The 22,887-nt window shown below is 33.8% G+C and overlaps 1 protein-coding gene across 1 annotated transcript in view; it reads left to right on the top strand.

Annotated features, from left to right (window-relative positions):
* The window catches only part of COL5A2 (collagen type V alpha 2 chain), a 147,410-nt gene that overhangs the window by 73,617 nt on the left and 50,906 nt on the right, over window positions 1-22,887 (top strand). The window contains exons 3-12 of the mRNA XM_054476909.2: window positions 2,034-2,047; window positions 6,068-6,100; window positions 7,454-7,486; window positions 8,885-8,938; window positions 13,786-13,896; window positions 17,431-17,508; window positions 19,432-19,476; window positions 20,433-20,486; window positions 20,997-21,050; window positions 22,172-22,225. Of these exons, the coding sequence (XP_054332884.1) occupies window positions 2,034-2,047; window positions 6,068-6,100; window positions 7,454-7,486; window positions 8,885-8,938; window positions 13,786-13,896; window positions 17,431-17,508; window positions 19,432-19,476; window positions 20,433-20,486; window positions 20,997-21,050; window positions 22,172-22,225 (530 nt within the window). The remainder of the gene's footprint in view (window positions 1-2,033; window positions 2,048-6,067; window positions 6,101-7,453; window positions 7,487-8,884; window positions 8,939-13,785; window positions 13,897-17,430; window positions 17,509-19,431; window positions 19,477-20,432; window positions 20,487-20,996; window positions 21,051-22,171; window positions 22,226-22,887) is intronic.

Below are 22,887 nucleotides of genomic sequence, written 5' to 3'. Positions count from 1 at the left end.
AAATTTTTAAATACTGCTAATTCAAACTAAGTATTTAAAAAACTGAATGTCCTATTATGTTCTTGGTTAGAAAGACTAAACATTACACTCACATAAATTCTCCATAAGTTAATTAGTAATTTTAACATGATCCCAATATAAACATAGCACACTTTCTTTGAGAATTCAACATATTGTAAATTAAAATTTTCATAGACTAAACAAGAAAGGATAATCAGGCAAATCCTTAAGAATAAGAGCAATTAAGGATGACTAGCCCTACAAGATTTTTAAAAGGATTCATTAGTTTAAAAAATGTGATGTAGATACATGAATAAAATAAAATCTTGAAGTAGATCCAAATATACATGGTCAGAATGAATACAATAAAGGTGGCATCTTAGCAGTGGAGAAAAGAATTATTATTTCATAAACCTTGTTGGAATGGCTAGGCAATCATCTGGAAAAAAGTGAAGTTGAATAATAAAAATATATTCTACATTAGCACAAATTCTAAATAAAGCAATGATTTAAATGAGAAAAATTAAATCATAATGATTTCAAAGATAACATAGGATAATTTCTTTATAGTCATTTAAAATATATGACTTTATGAATTCTGACTCAAAGCCCAGAAGGCATAAAAATGTACAAAAATAATAAACATTTTTATGACACAAAAAATGAGCAAAGTAGAAATGTTTGCAACTCAATTCACAAAGAATTAATATTCTTTACATATAAAGAAATACTAGATATAAATAATTAAAATATCAATAACCTAATAAAAATATAGTCAAGGGAAATTAGCTAATCATTCAAACAAGGAAATACAAATGATTTTTCAATATATGACAAAACTGTCAAATTTTCTCATAATAAAATAAATGTGAATGAAAACTGTACTGAGCTATCATGTTTTACCTATCAGATTGGCCAAAATTAAAATGTTTGATAGCATACTGGGTATCACTGCATATTGCCTGTGGGGAAATGTGTCCATTATTTGTGGAGTGTAAAGTGGTATAATTTCTGTGAAAGGATATTGGTAGTATCTATCAAGTTACCAGTGCCTATACCTTTCAACTCAAAAAGGATGTTGGGGAATTTATCTTACAAATATACTTGCATGTAGCATATACGTAACAATTACTCATTACAATATTATTTTTAATAGCCAGCATGACCTCCATTCTAGCTTGCCCAGGAAAACCCCAAATTACATCAATTTTCTTGGCATAATAAACAATAACTTTCACTTTCATTCTTAAAATTGTCCTGGTTAGACGATAAAGTACATCCTAGTGATAACAAAAGATTAGAAACAATCCAAATGTCCCTAATGGGTAAAGGTCAAAATTAGTTAAATAGATTGTGTTAGATTAATACAGTGGAATCTTATAAAAAAATTAAGAAAAACAATAAAGAAACTATATACTGATGAGTAAAGATCTATAAGATTTAATGATTTATGTGATATACAGACAAGTGAAGAACAGTATGGATAAAGTAGAAAAATGAGTCTATAATAATTTTCTTAAATATGCCAAACTAAACTTGAGAACAACATACGAGAAACCAATAATAGTGGCCTCATGTGGGGGTGGGGGTAAAGTGGAAATAGGGAAAATAGGACCAGATGGAATGACATTTTTTAGTGTATAATTGTATACTTTTAACACATTTTTGCTTTTGAACCATATGAATAAACAGCCTTACTCATAAAATTATAAAAAGCAAAAATAGAGATTATTGATGAAAGATAATTCATTATAGCTTTAATAGCTAATTTAATAATTTAATGAACTTTAAATGTCATATAAATGTTGTGAAGAATATTAATATCATGTTAGAATTTTCCAAAAAGATGCATTTTTTGCCTTTTATGGAAGTATTGATCCAAAACCTTTTGAATTCCGCTCACTACTGATAGTATAATCACTATCACTGTAATTCTGACTCCAGAAGAAATCTATTATTGAAAGTAAATATTTAGCAGATTCTCAATAATTGTTTCTTCATAAAATAACACATTTACTCTTTTCTTTTTACAGGTAGAGGAAGAAAGGTAAGTGTTACTTTGCATAGTTTCTTTTTCATAAGCAGAGTTATATCCAATACTATCCACACAGAACTGTGCTCTGAAACGTTTGAAAGCTTTTGAAAAATGCAAAGTACCATACAAATACATCGTGACAAGTGTATGAGCACAGTTCAGCTACTGTGTTTCCAAAGGACAGATGCCTCTAACCGTTCACTTTATGGTTAATTTCTGTTTGTATATCTGTTTCTGCGAGAAAGTTGTGACATCTTTAGGGATTGACAATGTCTTATTAACCTTTTATTCTTTGCATTTATCGTTGCATAGTACATACTTTGCACATATTAGAAGTACAATACACATTTGATGGAAGAAAGAAAAGATAGGAGGAAGGGAAGGAGGAAGGAAGAAAGTGAGGGAGGAAGGAAGGAAGGAATGAAGAATGTCAGTTTGACTTCAATGGGCCTATAGCCCCTCTCTCATTGGTTAGGAAGTAAAGATCTAGAATTAATTGAACATTTTAACAAACAGACATTTCTTCCCCTCCTCTCCCCTCCTTCACCTTCAGAGAGCTTAAAATCTAATTCTGGACACAAGCTTTACACTTGAAAACGGGGTAGGCTGCATCCATGACCCGAGTATAGCTGGTCAGCTTGGTCACTTGCCATCAATGAGGTAATCCTACGAAGCGAAGATAGTTCTTTTAGCCCAAGAGTACTCTCTGTTTTTTGGTTATCTTGAAAATTATGGCATTTGCTTCAATTGTATCCAAATGAGATGGGCACATGGATCAAGGGAGTAGAAACTGTTGCTGGTCCCAATTTCCATAAATTTTCTTTACTTTTGCACACAGTGGAACTTTAATAAAATGATTTATCAGATAACGGATAAAGCAATGCTACACCTTCATGATAAATAAGAATGATGCTATCAAGGGGAGATTCTGGCCAGTTTTACACATTTTGATTCAGAGGGCAATATCATAAATTTGTCTCATTTGGAATAAATTAGATATGAATATATGTCAAAGGAGAAGGGCTGCAAATGCTGTCTCACATTTAATTTATTGTGAAAACGAAAATAAATTGAAACTTAGCAGATTGGTATAGGCCTTGAACAAACTTGACAGATAGGTGAAAGATAGATGGATGGATGTATGGATGCATGGATAGACAGACAGACAGATCAATCTAGGAAACAACAAAAAATCCTAACAATGAGTACTGCCATGAAATAATCAGTTTAATTCAGTTAGCAGTTACCCGACTTAGAGAGATAACTGGTAGGCTGTGTCATTTGCTGCCTTTCTCCAAAGCTAGTGTGGGAGAGCTGGATGAAGAATATACTCAAAGCAGCTGCCAATGTAGCAGACTGTAGTTATGTGCCACTATCTTCATGACTTGTTTTCATTTGTCATCAGGTATCATCAGAAACACAAGAGCAAAGCAATGTTGTAAAAATGCAATTTGTTCTTGGTTTATATCCATTTTGGTATTTACTTACAACTCATTGATTGATTGATTCATTCATTAATTCGTGTTAACTCCAACATAATCACTGAACCTTTTTTATATGGCTGTGAGGCAAATGGTATAGATGATGCAAATGTGAGAAAAACACTATAACTGTTTCCATGGTAATGACATTCTACAAAGCATGTCCACATGATATTAAATGATAAGTAATTGTAATGCACATCTGGATCTGAGTACAAAGCCTGTATTAATACAAACAGTAGAAACAAATATTTACATTTGTGGCTTATATCCAAAATAAGAAATCTATAGAATCATTAGGGAATTTATTATCAGAAACTTATAATTGAACACTTAATCCCTTTTAAATATTGTGCAGCAACAGAACAGTCATAAATCAAAAAGCCTACAATTTAGGTAAGACAGGTATCAGAGAGTTCTATTTCCCTACATATAAAGCAAGTATAAAGTGCATTTTGCTTGTAGGTCTCTTAGGATGGAAATTTCACAACTATTCTTAGTAGGCTATTCCATTTTTCTCATTCTGACTGAAATAATTTGTCCTCTCTTTTTATTTGTTCTTCTAGTCTTGCTCTAGAAGGAGCATTGTTTCAGCATCATAAAGTCCTTTGTTTATTGCACACAAATTTACGTACCTTTTCTAAACAATTCAAATTCTTTCAGCATTTTGAAAAATATCTTTTATTATAGCTCTTACATGGTTACATTTTATTATTTTTGTATTTTTTAAAAGAGAAAGACTCAGAAGTTAGTGGATGTGAACATGCAGAAATAAGCCTATTTTACTTTGAAGCCCATATATGTTGATTCTTTCTTGTCCTAGGCTTTGTGTAGGTTGGCTGTTAGTCCCTAGTGTTTCTATCTTGAACTTACCCTGTAGAACTGCCTCCTGCTTCTGGAGAGCCCTTTCCTTCTTTTGGATTCTCAATTTATTCCTGACTTCCAGAGTATTTGCTGCTTCAACATTAGAATCAGCAAGTGTGACTGAGTTATTATTAGTTCTTCCCTTAAGTCCATCATTTCACTTCATGAAGTTTTGTCAGGATAGTTTTGGAAGGATATAAGTAGATTGTATCTTTAGTAGTACAATTTGGTGATATGGGTTAAAAACTTAAAATGTCTCTAGTCCACAAATTTAACTTCTAAAAACATATCATAAGGTATTAATCAGAGATTCCATGCACACATTTATAAACAAAGATATTCATTTTAATGTCATTCTTAAACTTAAAAATGAAAACAAAATTTAAGAGTAAGGTAATGAGGCATTGATTAGATACTCAAAGTGCATGTAGATGGTGGAAAACTAAGAATGCCAGAACATTAACAGTGGTTATCTCCGGGGTGTTGAGTAGGACATTTAGGGTTTTTTAAAAAATATTTCTTCTATTTTCAAAATTTCCTACTATGAACACATAGTATTTTTATAATCATATTAAAGGATAATATATATGAAAGGAGAAATAAAATAAACTAGAACTCATTCTTCTTGTGTTTTTCTACATTTTAGAGATGTTAAATTCGTATTCATCCTACACAATTGCCCAGTAAAAAGCATTATTTTTTAATATATTAATGGAAAGTAATACATTTTAAAAATTCATTGAATGCTTCCATGTGCTATGCTGAGCATGTAGACTAAGACACAACCATGACTTTGAGGAGATCAAAATCTGTTGGAAGACAAATTTTGAAATGAAGAATACAAATTGGTAAATGATTAAGTAGAAATATATAAAGCTACAATTCGTCCAATATTATTTAATCTATGTACCTGATATCATGCAATGAGGATTCAATTTCTGAGAAAAGTTCTAAGAATCAAAATAAATTCTATCTACATCTATTACATTTGCTATATCTATTATAAAAGCAATTATACTGACCTTACCCTATTTACTTTCATGATAGTTTCTTATGTTGTTTTTGATTTTCTTAGTCAATTGATTTTTTTTCCTAGATTTTCTTCAGGTATTGAGAATTATCTGAGTGGAATTATTTTCTTTCTTTTTATTAAAGATGAGCACATGTACTCATTTTTAATGCCCTTCCATGAATACTAAAAAAGGGTGCTAGTAGTTCAGGAATGACATCTGATTAGATCCCGAAAACTATGTGTCATATGATAAAAGTGTGAAAACTTGTATATATTAATTTATATTAATTTTTATGTATTACAATTTCTGGCTCTTTTCGTGTTTTCAGTCTTTCAGTAGTTTTTCCTCTGGTGCTTTGTCTTTACATCTTTTTGTTGCAACTATTTCGCGCTCTAGTCAACTCTTTGGATTTGATCTATGTGGAAACTGAAGCAAATAGCTTTACATATTTCACACATTGGATTTTTTTGTGTCTTTCAGGTGAGCAGTAATATTTTAATGAATAATATCTGACTAAATATCCTAAAAATTGTTAACGTTCTTTTTGTAGTTTTTTGCATTTCTTACGTAGAAATTCCCTGTGTTTACATGGCATATTCTAGGGTGACATGTTTTTGCCCAGCAAGCCATTATATTGTGCTAATTGAACTTTTAAATTGTTTTTAATGCCATAGGGACAAAAGGGAGAACCAGGATTAGTGCCTGTTGTAAGTATATGTATAATCATTGTTTCCTTGTGCCTTAAATAAACTTAGCTTATAGTATAATTGTATATTATTGCTTATATACATACTTTCAAAAATAAATTAGTTATTTTAAAAACAAGTTTTTAGTATAACACAAGCAAACCAGAACAGATTAGTTATTTAATACAATATTTGATAGTCTGTGTTCCTGACTTTTATAGTCCTATGACTAAAGGTAGAAAGTCATTGTTTTAAAAAGTTAAATATGTTACATGTGGATATACACTGATAGTTAACATTAGTACTAGTTGGTATAGTAGTTTATTGTTCCACACTTCTGGAAATACATCATGCCCTGATCCTGATCAAAATTCCCTGTTGCATAAGAATTCCTAAGACTTCTTTAAACTTGTAAATGGATCAAGAATTATATTACTAAACAGGATTAAAGCTCTTCAACTGTCATTCTCTTAGGTTTCATTATTTTTTTATTTTTATTTTTTTGAAACAGAGTCTTGCTCTGTTACCCAGGTTGGAGTGCAGTGGCACAATCTCAGCTCACTGCAACCTCCACCTCCCAGATTCAAGTGATTCTTGTGCCTCAGCCTCCCGAGCAGCTGGGACTACAGGCGAGAGCCACCCTGCCTGGCTGAATTTTGTATTTTTAGTAAAGACGGGGTTTCACCAGTTTGGCCAGGCTGGTCTTCAGCTCCTGACCTCAAGTGATCCACCCACCTTGGCCTCATTCTCCTAGGTTTTAAAGGTGTTATCATCAGTCTGTCAAGACAAAAAGAATATGCATGTTGATTTATTTAGCAGTGTTTACATTCTTTATTTGCCTTTAATTGGCTTGTGTTTTTTTTTAACAAAGATTACCTAAAAATTAAATAATTCATATTGTTTTATTTAATTTTAAAAGGCATTTATGTGTGCTTACTATGTCTTAGGTGTTAAGTGCATTACAAATACAAATATTTATTTATTTGTCTTCATAACTCTATGAGGGAAGTAATTACCTAATCATCACTACCATTTTACATTTAAGTTTCCACTTAAGATCCTTAAGAACAGAGAGGATAAGTAATTAGTCCAAAGTCACACATCTGGTAAGGGGTAGTGTCGGGATTTGAACCCAGGCCTCTTGGCTCCAGTGTTGGTGCTCTTTATCATTACGCCAGCACTGCCTCCCTATATTAGAGTTAAAACTAGATAATATCTTAAATCTTAAGGAGAGGAGGAAATGGGCATGAATTGACAACATCCAATTGTTAAAAAAATTACTGTGGTTTTTGTTGTTATTCTTATTTGTTACTATTGACCTCTCTGAATATCTGCAGAAACTTTACCTTTACAATTTTCTTGTTTATTGTTTAGGTAACAGGCATACGTGGTCGTCCAGGACCGGCAGTAAGTAGTTTCTCCCAGTATTCATGGTACTCTTGTATTCCTTGAGATACTGAAAATCTTTACAGATATTATATCTATGAGAAGATAAAAGAATTAAACAATGATACTTGGTCTCTTAAAACATTTTGTCTTAAACCATTTTCAAGTTAGACATTCCTTTGCAGCAATGAATGGTAGATAAGGGATCATTTTATTCTGAAACTGAAGAAACATTATGTTAGTCTTGCTATTGGTTATGTAAAAGGAAAACACATTATTGTTACATTTGTTAATTTTAGTGTGACTTTGTTCACTGAAATTAGGGCATACTTGTGTGTTGTTTGACTATGATTAATGGTGGGCTAGTTTTATCTGCTTAATAAAATTATATATTGCAGTAGAATTTCAGAAATCATACAGCAGGAGAGCATATTTATGGCTTAGTATAAAAGACTAATTTTTTCAAGTTTGGATTATCAGCAGTATTCATAACATATACACACACTTCATGTAAATGTTAAACACATCAAATCAACTTAAATAAAATACTAAGTCAGCTTTAATGGACTCACTCTGGTTCTTCTGAAGCCCTCACTTTTAAACGATGCTATATGTTGGGTTGAGTAAATACACAATGTAATCTTCATAACTCAGTTTAAATCCTCTTTTAAAGAGAAACAAAGTCCCCCTGGAAACAGCCATTTCCCAGGGGAAAAAAAAACATTTTAAGATATCAGCACAATAACACCACTTTTGAAATATAATATCATTTGTTATTTAAGGGAAAAGTAACTGTAATTAAGATTTGGAAATTTCTAAGTGGGTTTTAAACATACAAGGGAAGTAATGCAATATTCTAAGTAAAGTAAAAAGAAAAGATGCTTGAGTGTACATAAAGCAGTACTGTAGTAGGCTAAGAGGCTTTCCTTTCCATTGCTTTTATCAGCAACTTGAACAGTGATGAACATTTTGGGGTATCATGTACCAATTTGATTTCATACAGTCCCTGGAATAATTGATAATTTGTATTTTGCACATTTATGTAATTTTCAAAATCAGAATTGTAAGTTTTTTGCTCAGAGTTTAGTGGCAAAGGCTTTACCTGCGAGAAGACAGCAAATATGATCCTTAAAAATTTGCAATTACTAGTCAAGCTAATCTATTTAGCTCACTATGCTCCATGATGCCATAATGTGCACCTAGTTCTTCATAGGTCTTTAAATGTCACTGATAACATAAACAACCCTTCTAAGTGTACAGAACTTTTATATGCATATGGCTTTATTCTCTATAGTCTTCAACTGAACTGAATTAAGTGTGGTATTTCTGTTTTCCCATTTTCTTTTATCAAGTAAACTTTTAAAAATTCAATAAGAAAGTATACCTTTTTGCGTGCATAATCATCATTTTCTGTTTTAGGGACCTCCAGGATCACAGGGACCAAGAGGAGAGCGAGGGCCAAAAGGAAGACCTGTAAGTTGACAGGAGGGCTCCTTGTGAGGAATGTATAGCCAGTCAGTTTACACTGTGTTCTCTGAATGCAGCAAGAAGCTGGGAGCACTATTCCTCTTTCACCTCCATTAAATATTACAAAAATACAATAATAATTGTATATTATCTTATTAGATAACACAAATGATATTTCCTTGTCCCTTATGAGGTCAGATCAAAATAAAGTAGAACTTAAGGAAGCATAATTAACATATCATGAGTTTCACTCATGAGTAAGTAATGCCAAGAATGCACTGTTGAGATAAAACATCCAAGTTATGTGATCTGTGGTTGCCACAGGAATAACCAAGCTGGATACGGGAAAAAATTGTTAGAAGATAACATTTTCTTTCAAGTGGTTGCACAACAAGTTTATTTCCCAGGTAGCACTCTGCCTTTTTCACTCAGCAGCCACTGCAGTGATAGCAAAGGAGTAGTTTTAAAAATCAGCAATCCCATTACCAGACAAGTGAAATACCTTTAAAATAAAATAGTGACCTCAATATCTTTGACATAAAACATGAGGATATTATATAATATATACCAAAGGTTTTCTTTTATTACCTATCTGCACAGAATACATATTATTCTCAAGTGTTAGGGTTACAACTTTTTGTTTTTCTTTTTTTTTTTTGAGACGGAGTCTCACTCTGTCATCCAGGCTGGAGTGCAGAGGCACGATCTTGGCTCACTGCAAGCTCCGCCTCCTGGGTTCACCCCATTCTCCTGCCTCAACCTCCCCAGTAGCTGGGACTACAGGTGCCCGCCACCATGCCCAGCTAATTTTTTGTATTTTTTAGTAGAGACAAGGTTTCACCGTGTTAGCCAGGATGTGATCCGCCCGCCTTGGCCTCCCTACAACGTTTTTTCTTATATATCACTTCTAAAATCTAATGTCTTTCATATATTAAATAACTGTATTCATTTGTGTATTGCTCCTATTATCTCATGTTTCAATTAGAAAATTTTGTTTGTACTGTTTAATTTTTTCTCTAATGATATCTATTAAAACTCTCAGATTTTTATCCTTTTAAATATATATTTATCCATATTTAAATGGGAGGATTAGAAGATAAGGAAACAACAGACAACTTTGAATATATAAATGAGGATAAAATATATTTTAGATCATATGCCTAGGAACACTTGCCACTAGTTTCACCCTTGTTACTACATTATGCTTCTACTCATTTCACCTCATATATAGTGTGATGTCGGTACTTTTTCTTAAATGGGGCTGCACTATGGATGGTATTTGCAGGCAAGTAGGTGCAAAGCAGTGCCCCAAGAGATTGGCCATATCCATATAGGTGAGCAGCAGGGCTGTGTTCAGATTATTTTATGCCCCATTCTTCACTGTGGTTGTATTGAGTTTTCTCACAAGTGTTGGTAGCTTAAACACTGCTGTAGGTCTCCAGATGTCTGTCCTAGATCTAGAAAGACAGAAATAGGTAGAAAATAACATCAGTTGGGTGGAGGATGGGTGGTCATGACAGGAAAAAAAAAAAAGATTTTGCATTGGTGTATTTGTACACTGTAAGTAATTGATAACATTGGGTCCTAAGTCTAGGTAGAAGTTGTTGTGGGACCAGACTTCCAGGGTTGCTGGTTAAGATCCAAAGAATCTACTCCCCAACGCTTCTCACTTATTTTCCCTATTTGGCTTTGTGATGTGGTCAATTTCCTATCTTGGTTAGGCCTGAGACAATCAATGTGAATTGGGTATAAGTGTGTGTGCGTTGTGTGTGTGTGTGTTTGTGTGTGTGTGTGTATGAAAGAGCGAGAGCGAGAGAGAGAGAGAGAGAAAGGGGGGTAGATTTTTAGGAGGAATCAAGTGAGACAACCCTGGCAGATATCCAAGTAGGAAATCTGTTCCTCTCTTAATCCTAGCAAAGAAGTAGTGTGATGGTAAGTGTTTAACAACTCTTTTAATGCCCGCCTACACTGATTTCAAGATATGAAATGATGGATAGCTTTGCATGAAATGATGTATATGAAATGATGGGCATGATGTAACAGAATGCCCATAGGTAGAATGTTTTGCCTCATGTCTCAAGCCTTCTAGGAGCTGCTTAGCTGGACTAAAATTATGGCTGTCACAATATCATAAATAGCATTCCCCCTGCCCCTGCAATTATATTACCATCAAACAGTACAGAAGGCTCACAATGTACAGCATGGTTTCTCGCTGTTAACACTATTGATATTTTAGGCCAAATAACTCCATACGCATTGTAGGAAGTTTTGCGGCATTCCTGGTATCTACCTACTAGATGCCAGTTGAAACTGCCATCCCCCATACAATTGTGACACTTAAAAATGTTTCTTGACATTGCCAAATCCAGGCAAAATAGCTCTGGACTGAGAACTAGTATGTCAGTAGTTCAGTACGAGATACTCCCACAAAACCTTCAGGATTAGCCAATGATTTTCATGACTGTCTCTCATCACACGTCCTCAGTTTTAAGTATATTGTTCAGATAACTTCATAGTGACAAGCTAGCAACCTGTCAGGAGATGGACGGTCAATGATGTGCTAAGTTCTAGTTGCACATGACACTTAACCACTATTGGTATGTTTCTTGATCTGTAAAATGGGAAATATACTAGATCTTAACATCTATAACATTTATATGTGTGTGTGTGTGTGTGTGTGTGTGTTTGTCAGAGAGAAAGAGAGCGAGAAATGAGAGAAATGAAGTTCTTGACAGTTCCCGGTCATTCGTCTTTTCTACTTGTGGATGTTTAAACATCGCCACCTAGTGGCAACCTCGAAGTACTTTTTTATTGTAGATTACTGCGGAGATATTTGAGTATCTTGGAAATGGAAGGGAATGATAATAAATGTAACATTTACCTTAATATAAGAATTATGTAATTCAGCTCACTTGGAGATATAAAAATAGATACTTTTAATGAGCTCCCAAATTCTAATTTGCTTTTGATATTTACCAGTAAACATTCTTGTGTTCACTTAATTTTAGATAATTTTTATACAAGTTTTTATTAATTTTAATCTTAATTTGTGCAACAGTAAATTTCATAAGCTATTTAGAGGGGATTCCATGGAGGCATATAATGAATCATGAAGTCAATGAAAGCAATCTTAGGATCAAACTTTGAAATACGAAGTGTTAATTACAGAAGAATGGAGAAAGTCACAATCTCTTTGGAGGACTAATGAATATTTCACAAACTTATCTCCACTCCTGTTGACAATAAATGTAGTTTAGTGTGTGTCTCTTTGGAACTCTCATTGGGAGCAGAGATTATGCATTAGTTCACTTTTTGTATATAATAATATCTGGTTATTAATTAGCAATTGAGCATTGCAAGAACAGAATCAGAGTTTTCTACATAAGACTGTATGAATAAACCAGACTATTATTTTGTCTATGCTGTCGTATACATATCCAGTTCATGTTACTCTCATTCACAGGATCCAGAAGTCCTAGAGAACAATTGAAATCAGCCTCTGTTATGTATAATGAAGTGTGAAGTAAATTGTTAGTAGTTTAGGAGTCAGAAAAGTTTTGATTTTTAAAAACTGAGAATAATTTTCTAAGATACCATTTTTTAATATAAGCTTTTCAGGCTTAGTATTCTACTTCTATTTAATGGATAAATTTGCTTGTTTGTCCCACTACTGCAAGAAGTAAATATGTCTACATAAATGTTTAAATATATTAAAATAATTAAATTTCTGAATAGCTATGATGCCACCCTCCCCAAAACCAGCATATACAAACTGCCACCTCTGCCACCTGAGCTTGTCCTGTGTTTGCTCCCTCTGCACTATCAGCTCCTATTTGAATTGCTTACTGTGGTCCCATAGGTATTCTCATGTTTAAGCACGGGAGTTCTTTTTTTAACTATTAAACTTCATTTAACATATTTCCCTTGATCCCTGCTTATAATTATAAAAAGCATATTGTCTTATGACTTTTTGGTCCTTTCTTTTTAAAGCCTGTCAAGATTCTTTAGGGTTAAGGAGCCAGAAAATACTTAACTAGCCTTGTGGGAATGATGAGGTTAGAGGACGGAGCATTTCCAGAACTGAGGACGTGGCTGTTCCCCAAGCTGCCTTCAGAATGTGGGTTAGGAGAAGGGTGGAATTTGGCAGCTAGAAATCATTGCTCAGTTCTCTGACAACTTAGACTTGGCTGGGTCACAGTGCCTTTGCCTCTAATTTCTCAATGGTCTAGTCTTCCTCTGGGGGTGGGAAGGAAAATAAAGTGTGCCAGGCTTTAAAGTATTAAAGAGGAGTGAAAGGTAACAATATAATATGCATGTATTGAGTGTCTAGTATGTACCAGGAACTATGCAAAGCATTAAACAATTAGATAGAAAATCTCTACAAACTCCAATCAAGGGATTCTTGAATTTGGGGGGGAAGGGAGAAGTTAAGCAGACATATACATAGTTAACTGTAATCCAATGACATTCCACTGTAATTTCACTGACAGACAAGTGAATTTATAATTGTTGATCAAATACCCTTGCACGGCAAAAACTCAATCAAATAAGGAAGTTCACTTTAGAATACTGTTGAACTGAAAATTTTAAAAATAATTCTTCTAAGAATGCTGATTTCTGGGTATTTAACACGCCAGATAAAATTCTTACCCAGACCACATCCGAATGGTAGAAGTTCAGACCTATGCTGAAATCAGTAGTGACGTGGCTGATGAAATTACTCTAAGTGGCTAGATTGCCATTTATTTTTAAAATAATAAACACTCCCTTGCCATTAAGGAGTCTGTGCCTTTAGCTTTCTACTAAGTGTATATTTGGCAGTGGGTTCTAATTTTAACTGGCTTGTATTCCAGGGCCCTCGTGGACCTCAGGGAATTGATGGAGAACCAGGTGTTCCTGGTCAACCTGGTGCTCCAGGACCTCCTGGACATCCGTCCCACCCAGGACCCGATGGCATGAGCAGGGTGAGTTGTGTGCATTGTTTAATGTCACGTACAGGTCATGTTTTAAATTATTGATATATTGTTAGCATTTTAAATTGTGTCAGTTCAGATATTGACACTTGACTGTAAGAGCAGTTAAATAAGGTCAACACTGCTATGGACAATAGAACTAATAAACCCACAGGGAATTGTTGGAAAAATTTGAAGAAGTATTTTCTAAAGTACTGCTTCAAATTGTTTGTATTTCTCAATGTCAGCTCTGGACTCCATATGCTTTGTTTTTTCTATTGATTCTAAAGAACCACTGCTTTCCCCCCCCTTTAAATGAAATGAGAGATTTATCTGTCCTATTCTCTAGGCTCAGAATGCTAACAAAATCTGCTCCGTATCCTCCACAAGAGAGGATGACACATCCATGATGAGGGATATGAGAAGGCCATTGAGTTGACACTAAAAATGACACCTAATTATTTCTTCAATTTTAGTTTTTTTACTTGAAGTAAAGTCAAAACGTCTTTCAATACCAACTTCTTTGAATTGTTAGTGTCAGACATAGGGGATTTATGAGTACAGGCAAACCATGGAGATATTGTGGGTTCAGTTCCAAACCACCTCAATAAAGTGAAATACTGCAGTAAAGTGAGTTATGTGAATTTTTTTTTGTTTCCCAGTGCATATAAACCTACGTTTTTCCACAATATAGTCTGTTATAAAGTGTGTAATAGCGTTATGTCTCAAAAACAAGGTATATTCCTTTATTAAAAATACCTTATTGTTAAAAATTGCTAATAATCATCTGACCTTTCAGCAAGCCATAAACTTTTTGCTGATGGGGTGTTTTGCTTTGATGCTGATAGTTGCTGACTAATAAGGGTGGTATTGCTGAAGCCTGGAATTGCTATGGTAATTTAAAAAATAAGACAACAATGAAGTTTGCCATATCAAAATCCTTTGTTGTCATTTCAACAATATTCACAGTATCTTCACCAGGAATAGACTGCATCTTGAGAAACTACTTTCTTTGCTCATTCATAAGAAGCAAGTCCTCATCTGTTAAAGTTTTATTATGAGATTACAACAATTAAGCAACATCTTCAGGCTCTACTTATAATTCTAGTTCTGTTGCTATTGCCATCATATCTGCAATTACTTCCCCCATTGCAGTCTTCAGCCACTAAAATTCGTTTGTGAAGGTTGGACTCAACTTCTTCCAAACTTCTCTTGAGGCTTATGGTTTGACCAATCAGTCAAGAATGTTCTTAATGGCACCTAGAATGATGAATCCTTTCCAGAAGATTCTCAATTTATTTTGAACATTATATTCTTAAGTAATAAGATTTAAAAGTTGAAATTTATTTAGATCCATGGGCTGCAAAATGGTTTTTGTATTAGCAGACATGAAAACAACATTAATATCTTTGTATATCTCCATCAGAACTCTTATGTGACCTAGTGCATTGTCACTGAGCAGTAATATTTTGGAAGGAATCCTTTGTTTCTGAGCAATAGATCTCAATAGTGGGCTTGAAATATTCAGTAAACAATGCTGTAAAGGCTGTAAACAGATGTGCTATTATCCAGGCCTTGTTGTTCCATTTATAGGGTATAGGCAGAGGTGTTTTATCACAATTCCTAAGGATGCTAGGATTTCCATAATAAGAAATAAACACTGGTCTTAGCTTAAAGTCTCTAGCTGTATGAACCCCTAATAAGAGAATAAGCCTGTTCTTGGAAGCTTTGAAGCCAGGCATGCACTTTTTCTCTCTAAAAATGAAAGTCCTAGATGGCATCTTCTTCCAGTAGAAGGCTGTTTTGTGTACATTGAAAGTCTGTTGTCGAGTGTAGCCACGTTCATCAATGATGCTAACTTGAACTTCTGGATAACTTGCTGCAGTGTCTACATCAGCATTTGCTGCTTCACTTTGCACTTTTATATTATGGAGGTGGCTTCTTTCCTTTAACCTCATAAACCAACATTTTCTAGCTTCCAACTTTTCTTCTGCCACTTCCTTGCTTCTTTCAGACTTCACAGAATTGAAGAGGGTTAGGGCCTTGCTCTAGATTCAATTTTGGGTAAGATAATGTTGTGGCTGGTTTGGTCTTCTATCCAGACTACTAAACCTTTCTCCATATTAGCATTAAGGCTGTTTTACTTTCTTATTATTTGTGTGTTTACTGAAGTAGTGCTTCTAATTTTTTAAGAACTTTTCCTTTGCATTAATAAGTTGGATGATTGTTTGCTGCAAGAAGTCTAGCTTTGGCCTATCTTGGGTTTCAACATGCTTTCCTTACTAGAACATTTCTAGCTTACAATGTAAAGTGAGAGATGTGAGACTTTTTCTTTCACTTGAACATTTAGAGGCCATTGTTGGGTTATTAACTGACCTAATTTTAATGTTGTTGTGTCTCAGGGAATAAGGAGGCCCATGGAGAGGAAGGGAGACGGGGAACACCCGGTTGGTAGAACAACACACACAATATTTATCGATCAAGTTTATTGTCTTGTATGGGCATGATTCAAGGCACCTAAAACAATTACTTTAGTAACATCAAGATCACTGAACACAGATCATCATAACAGATATTATAAGAACAATAATGATATTAAAGTATTATGAGAACTACCAAAGTGTGACACAGAGACACAGAGTGAACACATGCCATTGCAAACATGGCACCAGTTGTCTTGCTTGGTGCAGGATTGTCACAAGACTTGAATTTGTAATAAACATAATATTGGTAAAGCACAGTAAAATGAGGCATGCCTGTAGATTGAGACCTTAACAAGGAAACATGTAAAGCCTGAATATAATTTTTGCTTTATAAAAGTTCATACACATTTTTCTCAACAGATTGTAGAAGAAATTGCCAATTTATTTATAAACAGTACACACATTCTTTCCCACAAAAATTTGGAAACTAATGTGACTACTAAAATGTATATGAACAATTTTGGTCAGTTTGATTACTAAGGTTTTTTAATTGTGAAAGAGAGTAGGTCAAACTGTTTCCAAACTTGGAACATTCAGGGATTCATTAAAAGGACTATAAAAGTTTTATCAACTTACATAAATGTAATTTAAAGTTTACTGGGCATTGAACAAAGAAAGAATGTCATCCAAAAATAGTCCAAAATGGAATCTGGAATCTTTAGGACAAATGTTTTAAAGGTATCTTTTAGGTTTTGTTTAGATGTTTGGCGTCTCTAACTGTGGGAAGAAATCAGTTAAAGAGACTTAAACCTGCAATCAATTAGACTGGCTAGTGCTTATCAGAACAATCCATGCTTTTATCAAGTATCAGACATTTGCTCTGTTTCAGAAATTGCTCTGGAGAAACATACTTATAAAATACTCTGGGAAAGAATGGTCAATCAAAAGCACAAGCAATCAAAACAACTTAAGTCTTTTTCCAGGCTTTAAAGTCAAGCACTTAGAATGATTCTCAGAAGAGTCATTCTATAAGAATTCTAGAGAGTGTACACTTATCCATATGAAAAGGATGTTGATGTATGTCTTTTACTGTAGAAATAATGTCAACATATTGCTTTTACAGCCGTTTTCAGCTCAAATGGCTGGGTTGGATGAAAAATCTGGACTTGGGAGTCAAGTAGGACTAATGCCTGGCTCTGTGGTAAGCATAAATTTTACTGATCATTGAAGTACTTCAGTGAAAAAAATTATTTTAAAAAGAGAATCGTGAGTTAACTAGTCAAAGAATAACATGCATCTTCTTAAACACAGTCGTTCATTCATTCATTCATTCATTTAATTTATTTATTTACTCTACTGTGTGCCAGTTAAAAGCCCAGTGTGTTTCATTCATAATTATGCAAAGTGTTTGCTGACATTAATAAAGGTCTATCTGTACATTTTATTTAATATTGGAAGAAAATAAAGGAGTTTAAGACATATAACCACAACCGCAATAATAAAACCTATACCTTTATAAATAAAAAGCAGAACTATTTTATGGTGCTCTTAGAAACAGTGGTTTGGTAAAATTTTGAAATGAGATGTTTTGCTATTTTCATTTTTATTATTTTCTACTTAATATCCTCTGGCTGCCTTATTCCAATAGCTCTATGGTTTCCTGGCTGAGTCTTCTCAATATTCTTACCCTCTTTTGAATTTCTTCAACATCAGAAAGACTCCCATTTTTTTCCTGGATATTTGGAGCAATGCAATTTTATTGAATAAATTAACACTTCTAAAACCAACTCTCCCATGTTTTATTGCTCATAACATAGTTCAAAATAATTCCAGGTTAATAGCATTTCAGGCAATAAGAAGTGCAAAATCAGACCTCATAGATAACCACCCCTTCTATCCATCCTTAAGGCCAGCGTTGTGAGCATTTTAAATATTATTTGTATATTTTTAAAGTTACTAGTAATATGGCATCATTTAGTGATTCTTTTGGGAATTTTTTTTTGAGTTGCATATTTTTATCCATTTGGAGTTTAAATTACATATGTGTGGTTTTTTTTTAAATGGAGCTTTTCTTACTATATGTTCCATTCAAAATAAAAAATTAAAATCTTGCCATAAGAATAAATTTGATTTTGGCCAGGCGCGGTGGCTCACGCCTGTTCTCCCAGCACTTTGGGAGGCTGTGGCAGATGGATCACAGGGTCAGGAGATTGAGACCATTCTGGCTAACACGATGAAACCCCGTCTCTACTAAAAAAAAAAAAATACAAAAAAATTAGCCAGGCATGGTGGCGGGTGCCTGTAGTCCCAGCTACTCGGGAGGCTGAGGCGTGAACCCAGGAGGTGGAGCTTGCAGTGAGCCAAGATCGCGCCACTGCACTCCAGCCTGGGTGACAGAGGGAGACTCTGTCTAAAAAAAAAACAAAAAGAATAAATTTGATTTTAATTTATTTTACTTTTTAAAGTATATTTAAAAAATAGTAATAGACATATAATAATAAATGTTCTAAAATCGCATTTTTGTTTTCTTCCTTTTGTTATGCCTCAGTGGAACGATTTCATGTTTAAATGAGGAAAGCCTGTGTGGATAGTTTCAATCTATGTTGTGAAAGAAAGAAATCACCCAGGAAACTCAGTGCCCCAGATCGTTTTCAACTCACATTTAATATAATCTAGTCATTATTGTTGATGTTTCATAAACCTTTAATTCAACTTATTTATTTAAGTTATAAGAATTATCTGCTGTGAATCTGAAGAATTAAATAGGCAGTTTGAGAACTAACTTATGTCTGCCAAGATTTTTCTTTATTCGGATGTTCTTACTTAACAGAACCATCCATTAAACATGCAAGTGTTCTTGTTCTAAAGACATTGGGTGTGTACAGGCATATGGCTCATCTCTCTTTATAACACTGAAGTTATGTATAAAATCATCCCAAATGTTATCCAAGCTTTAATCTCCTTGAATTTAGCTGCCTTCCAAATGAGTACAGATGGAGAATGTCATCATCCCCCTTCGTCAAAGCTTCACTTTTCCAGATTCTAGAGATGATTCAACATTTTTGAAATATTTGACCTAATTGTCATGAGTACTTTGCAACGTTTCTCCTCATTTGTTTTTAAGGGTCCTGTTGGCCCAAGGGGACCACAGGGTTTACAAGGACAGCAAGTAAGTCTCTTTATAATTAATTACATGCTGCAAGAAAAAGATACACGCACACATATATTACATAAGGTCTCTGTGACATGACTGCTTTTGGCTGGTTTTAAAATTTTATATTGTAACGCTCACTTCAAACAGGATATATTAAATAGTTTTTATTTAGAAATGTATGCAGCATGTTTTTGCAAAGTTTATTGGGATAAATTTTTATCATCTGATTTCTTTATGTGACTGATCTTCAATAACAAAATTACATGCCTTTGCATCTGAAGTAAGAAATTCATTATGTTATGTCATGAAAATGTTCACAATTGGTTATATGCCAACTCTGAAGCTATGAAATCAGATCATAGGAGGCAATCCCCATGTGGTATTATTAGAAATAAGAATCAAGATGTTTGTTCCATGGGATCTTTAGGAAGAACATAATACAATATACTTTTAAAATGCCTATCAGATGCCAGTAAAATAGTGATGTAGAACTATTTTTATTTTTTATAGCAATTTAACAGACATCAGGAAATAATATTTTAGAAGAAAGAATGAAAATAACCTTTAGTTCAGTCAAGGTTACCACACTGTCATTATGATGTGTGTAGAGTTTTACTTCAAACTATCAGTGAATAGAAAAGGTGGTTGATGATGGTGATGATGATGATGTTGATGAGGAGAACTACCATTGATGGAGCACTCACACACTCTGTGCCAGCACTATTCTAGGTTCTTAACATACATTAATTACTTCAGCAGCCATAACAGCCTAAATAAAGTAAGTACCAATATTATTCTGATTTTACACATTAGGAAACAGTTACAGACAGATTAGGTAACTTGCCCAAAGTCACACAGCTGGAAGATGGCAGAGCCAACTGTCTGAACAATTACACTATATATTGAGAGAGTACAGGGTTTAATATTCTATTTTTCCTTGGTTTGTATATATACTTTATTCTCAACTGTAGGGTGGTGCAGGACCTACAGGACCTCCTGGTGAACCTGGTGATCCTGGACCAATGGTAAATATCAAGTAAGCATGTAGACCCAGTTACATTTGGGTCCACCATTATAATGATGTCAAATATTGAGTTATTTATCTTCCCAGGTCCTCCCTAATGTAGGAAGAAATAATAATCCAGTTTGGAAGTCCTGTTCTATGAACTGTTCTTAAGCTATATGTTTCTTGTAGCAGAATATTTAAATTCAAAGACTATTTAAAATTATTTATTTAAATTTAAATTTAAAAATTCAAAGAATATTTACATTCAAAGATTATGATTATTAGACAGTGCTGAGCTATTTGCTTTTGTGCAATTATACTTTTTTTCTTGTTGAGCACATGATCTGGGGATGCAACATAAAATTCAAAACATTAATAAAACTATTTTCTCTGTCTTAACAATATTTATCATTTTCATTTGTTTTAATAATATTTTGACATTTCATTTGTCTCAATAATGTTTTGAATTGTATTACTGGCAAGTAAAGGTAAATATTCTTTTTTTCCTTTTGTTTTGTTCTGTTATTAGGGTCCGATTGGTTCACGTGGACCAGAGGGCCCTCCTGGTAAACCTGGGGAAGACGTAAGCTACCTTTCCTCATTTTCCATTCAGGTTTTGAAGAGGCGAAGGAATTACAATGTTAACAAGAATGTTCTGTATTAATTTCCATTATATTTCCCTACCCTTTTAGTTTGCATTAAATTCAATGTAAAGAGGAGCACTCAGAATGGAATTTTACAAATACCTAAAAGGGCTCTTAATTTGCGTAGTATTATGTTATTAGGTACCACTGTCTCTTCCTGAATTCCCTGGGTTTTTGTTAAGATTTCTCCATCAGATGCTAGGCTTGTTGTCACAGTAGCAACAACCTTTCCTAGTGGAACCACTGAAATTACCTGAAAGAAAAAATATGTTGCTCTGATGGCAATACATCATTATGAGGTCTTATTTAAAAGGAATTTTTAAAACGTGTTAGTAGTATAGTGCCAATATGCTCCCCAATGATGAAAAAATGATTTCTTCAATTGGATTTTTAATTAAAGTTAAGACCCAACTCCAGATTTTGACACTAAGAACATGTAATCAGAGAACAGTGTGCAATAGCAGACTTACATTTCTAGATTCTTAGTTATACCAAAGTTGAAGATCAAATTATGGGTAGGCCATTAATTTCTATATGATACTAAACCAAGTATTAATAAATATTTTCTCTTTGTGAGTCATAAGATTTATTTAAACAGGTTACATTGAATTTGGCCATAGAGCACATATTTCTGGTAGTCCTTTCTTTTTAACCACAGGAAAGAAATGGAAAGTAGTATTTTAAGAAGCAATAATTTAATTCAGTGTCATGTGATCATATAGAATTCTATAGTACATATCCTATAGCATACATGTATGTTTATGTGTATAAATTTTGATGTTCATAAAATAGTGAGCTAGATCAGACCAGGAAAATTTTCAACAATTTATTCTTCCGGGTAAATTAATGAAAGCCACAGACTAACTTGGTAGAATGGAGTACTATCAGGAATATAAGGAATAGAGCCTATTTTTACTTTATTTTTTGCACTGTTTAGAGAATTGCACATTAGCTTTCTAAAGAAGACTGTTTTATTAGTAATTTATTTATCATTTAGTTTCAGAGAAGAACATTTTAATCACTTTTGCCTCCCCAATCTCCTACATTTTTTTCCATAAAGGGTGAACCTGGCAGAAATGGAAATCCTGGTGAAGTGGGATTTGCAGGATCTCCGGTAAGTTTATACTCAACATAAAGACAAACTTTGAAAAATAAAGAACATTGAATTAAATCACAATTCTCTGTACGCACATGTATCACGCACTAAGTAAATGGAGACAAACAAGCATTGTTTGTTTCCGTAAAAATGTAAAATGTCACAGGACATTTTGCCAGAGTGATTGTTAACTCCAGTTGTCTGCTTTGCATTGGCACCATAAATAAGCCTTCTGGAGCTAGAGAAGTATATTGAACATAACATGAATGCTCTCCAAACTGAGTATCAAATCCTCAGAATATTCAGAAAAAAATAGGTTTTTTTTCATAAAATGAGTTACCCAGCTTGACCTATTTACAATTCACACTTCAATCCTATTTTAGCTTTTTAAAATCTTTTTAGTATTTTTACTTTATATTGTCACATATGTCTAAATAATAGCTTGAAGAAAAGCTTGTTGTAGAGATAATAAATTATGGACGGCATGCCTCTTTGGCTGCTCCCCAAACCCTAATTTTGGTTGAAATTCTTGATTAATGTTCTGGGTCCTAAAATCATGACATTATACACTGATTTCCAGCTCTCCTAACATAGCTATTTTCTTCCCCTTTGGCTCCCTAAAAGAATAGACTCCTGGCAGCTACTCCACCAGAATCCAAGACCTGGCCCCTTGGCCATTC

Source organism: Pongo pygmaeus, chromosome 11 (genome assembly GCF_028885625.2).
Source record: "Pongo pygmaeus isolate AG05252 chromosome 11, NHGRI_mPonPyg2-v2.0_pri, whole genome shotgun sequence".
NCBI lineage: Eukaryota > Metazoa > Chordata > Mammalia > Primates > Hominidae > Pongo > Pongo pygmaeus.
This window is presented reverse-complemented; position numbering and strand designations above follow the sequence as displayed.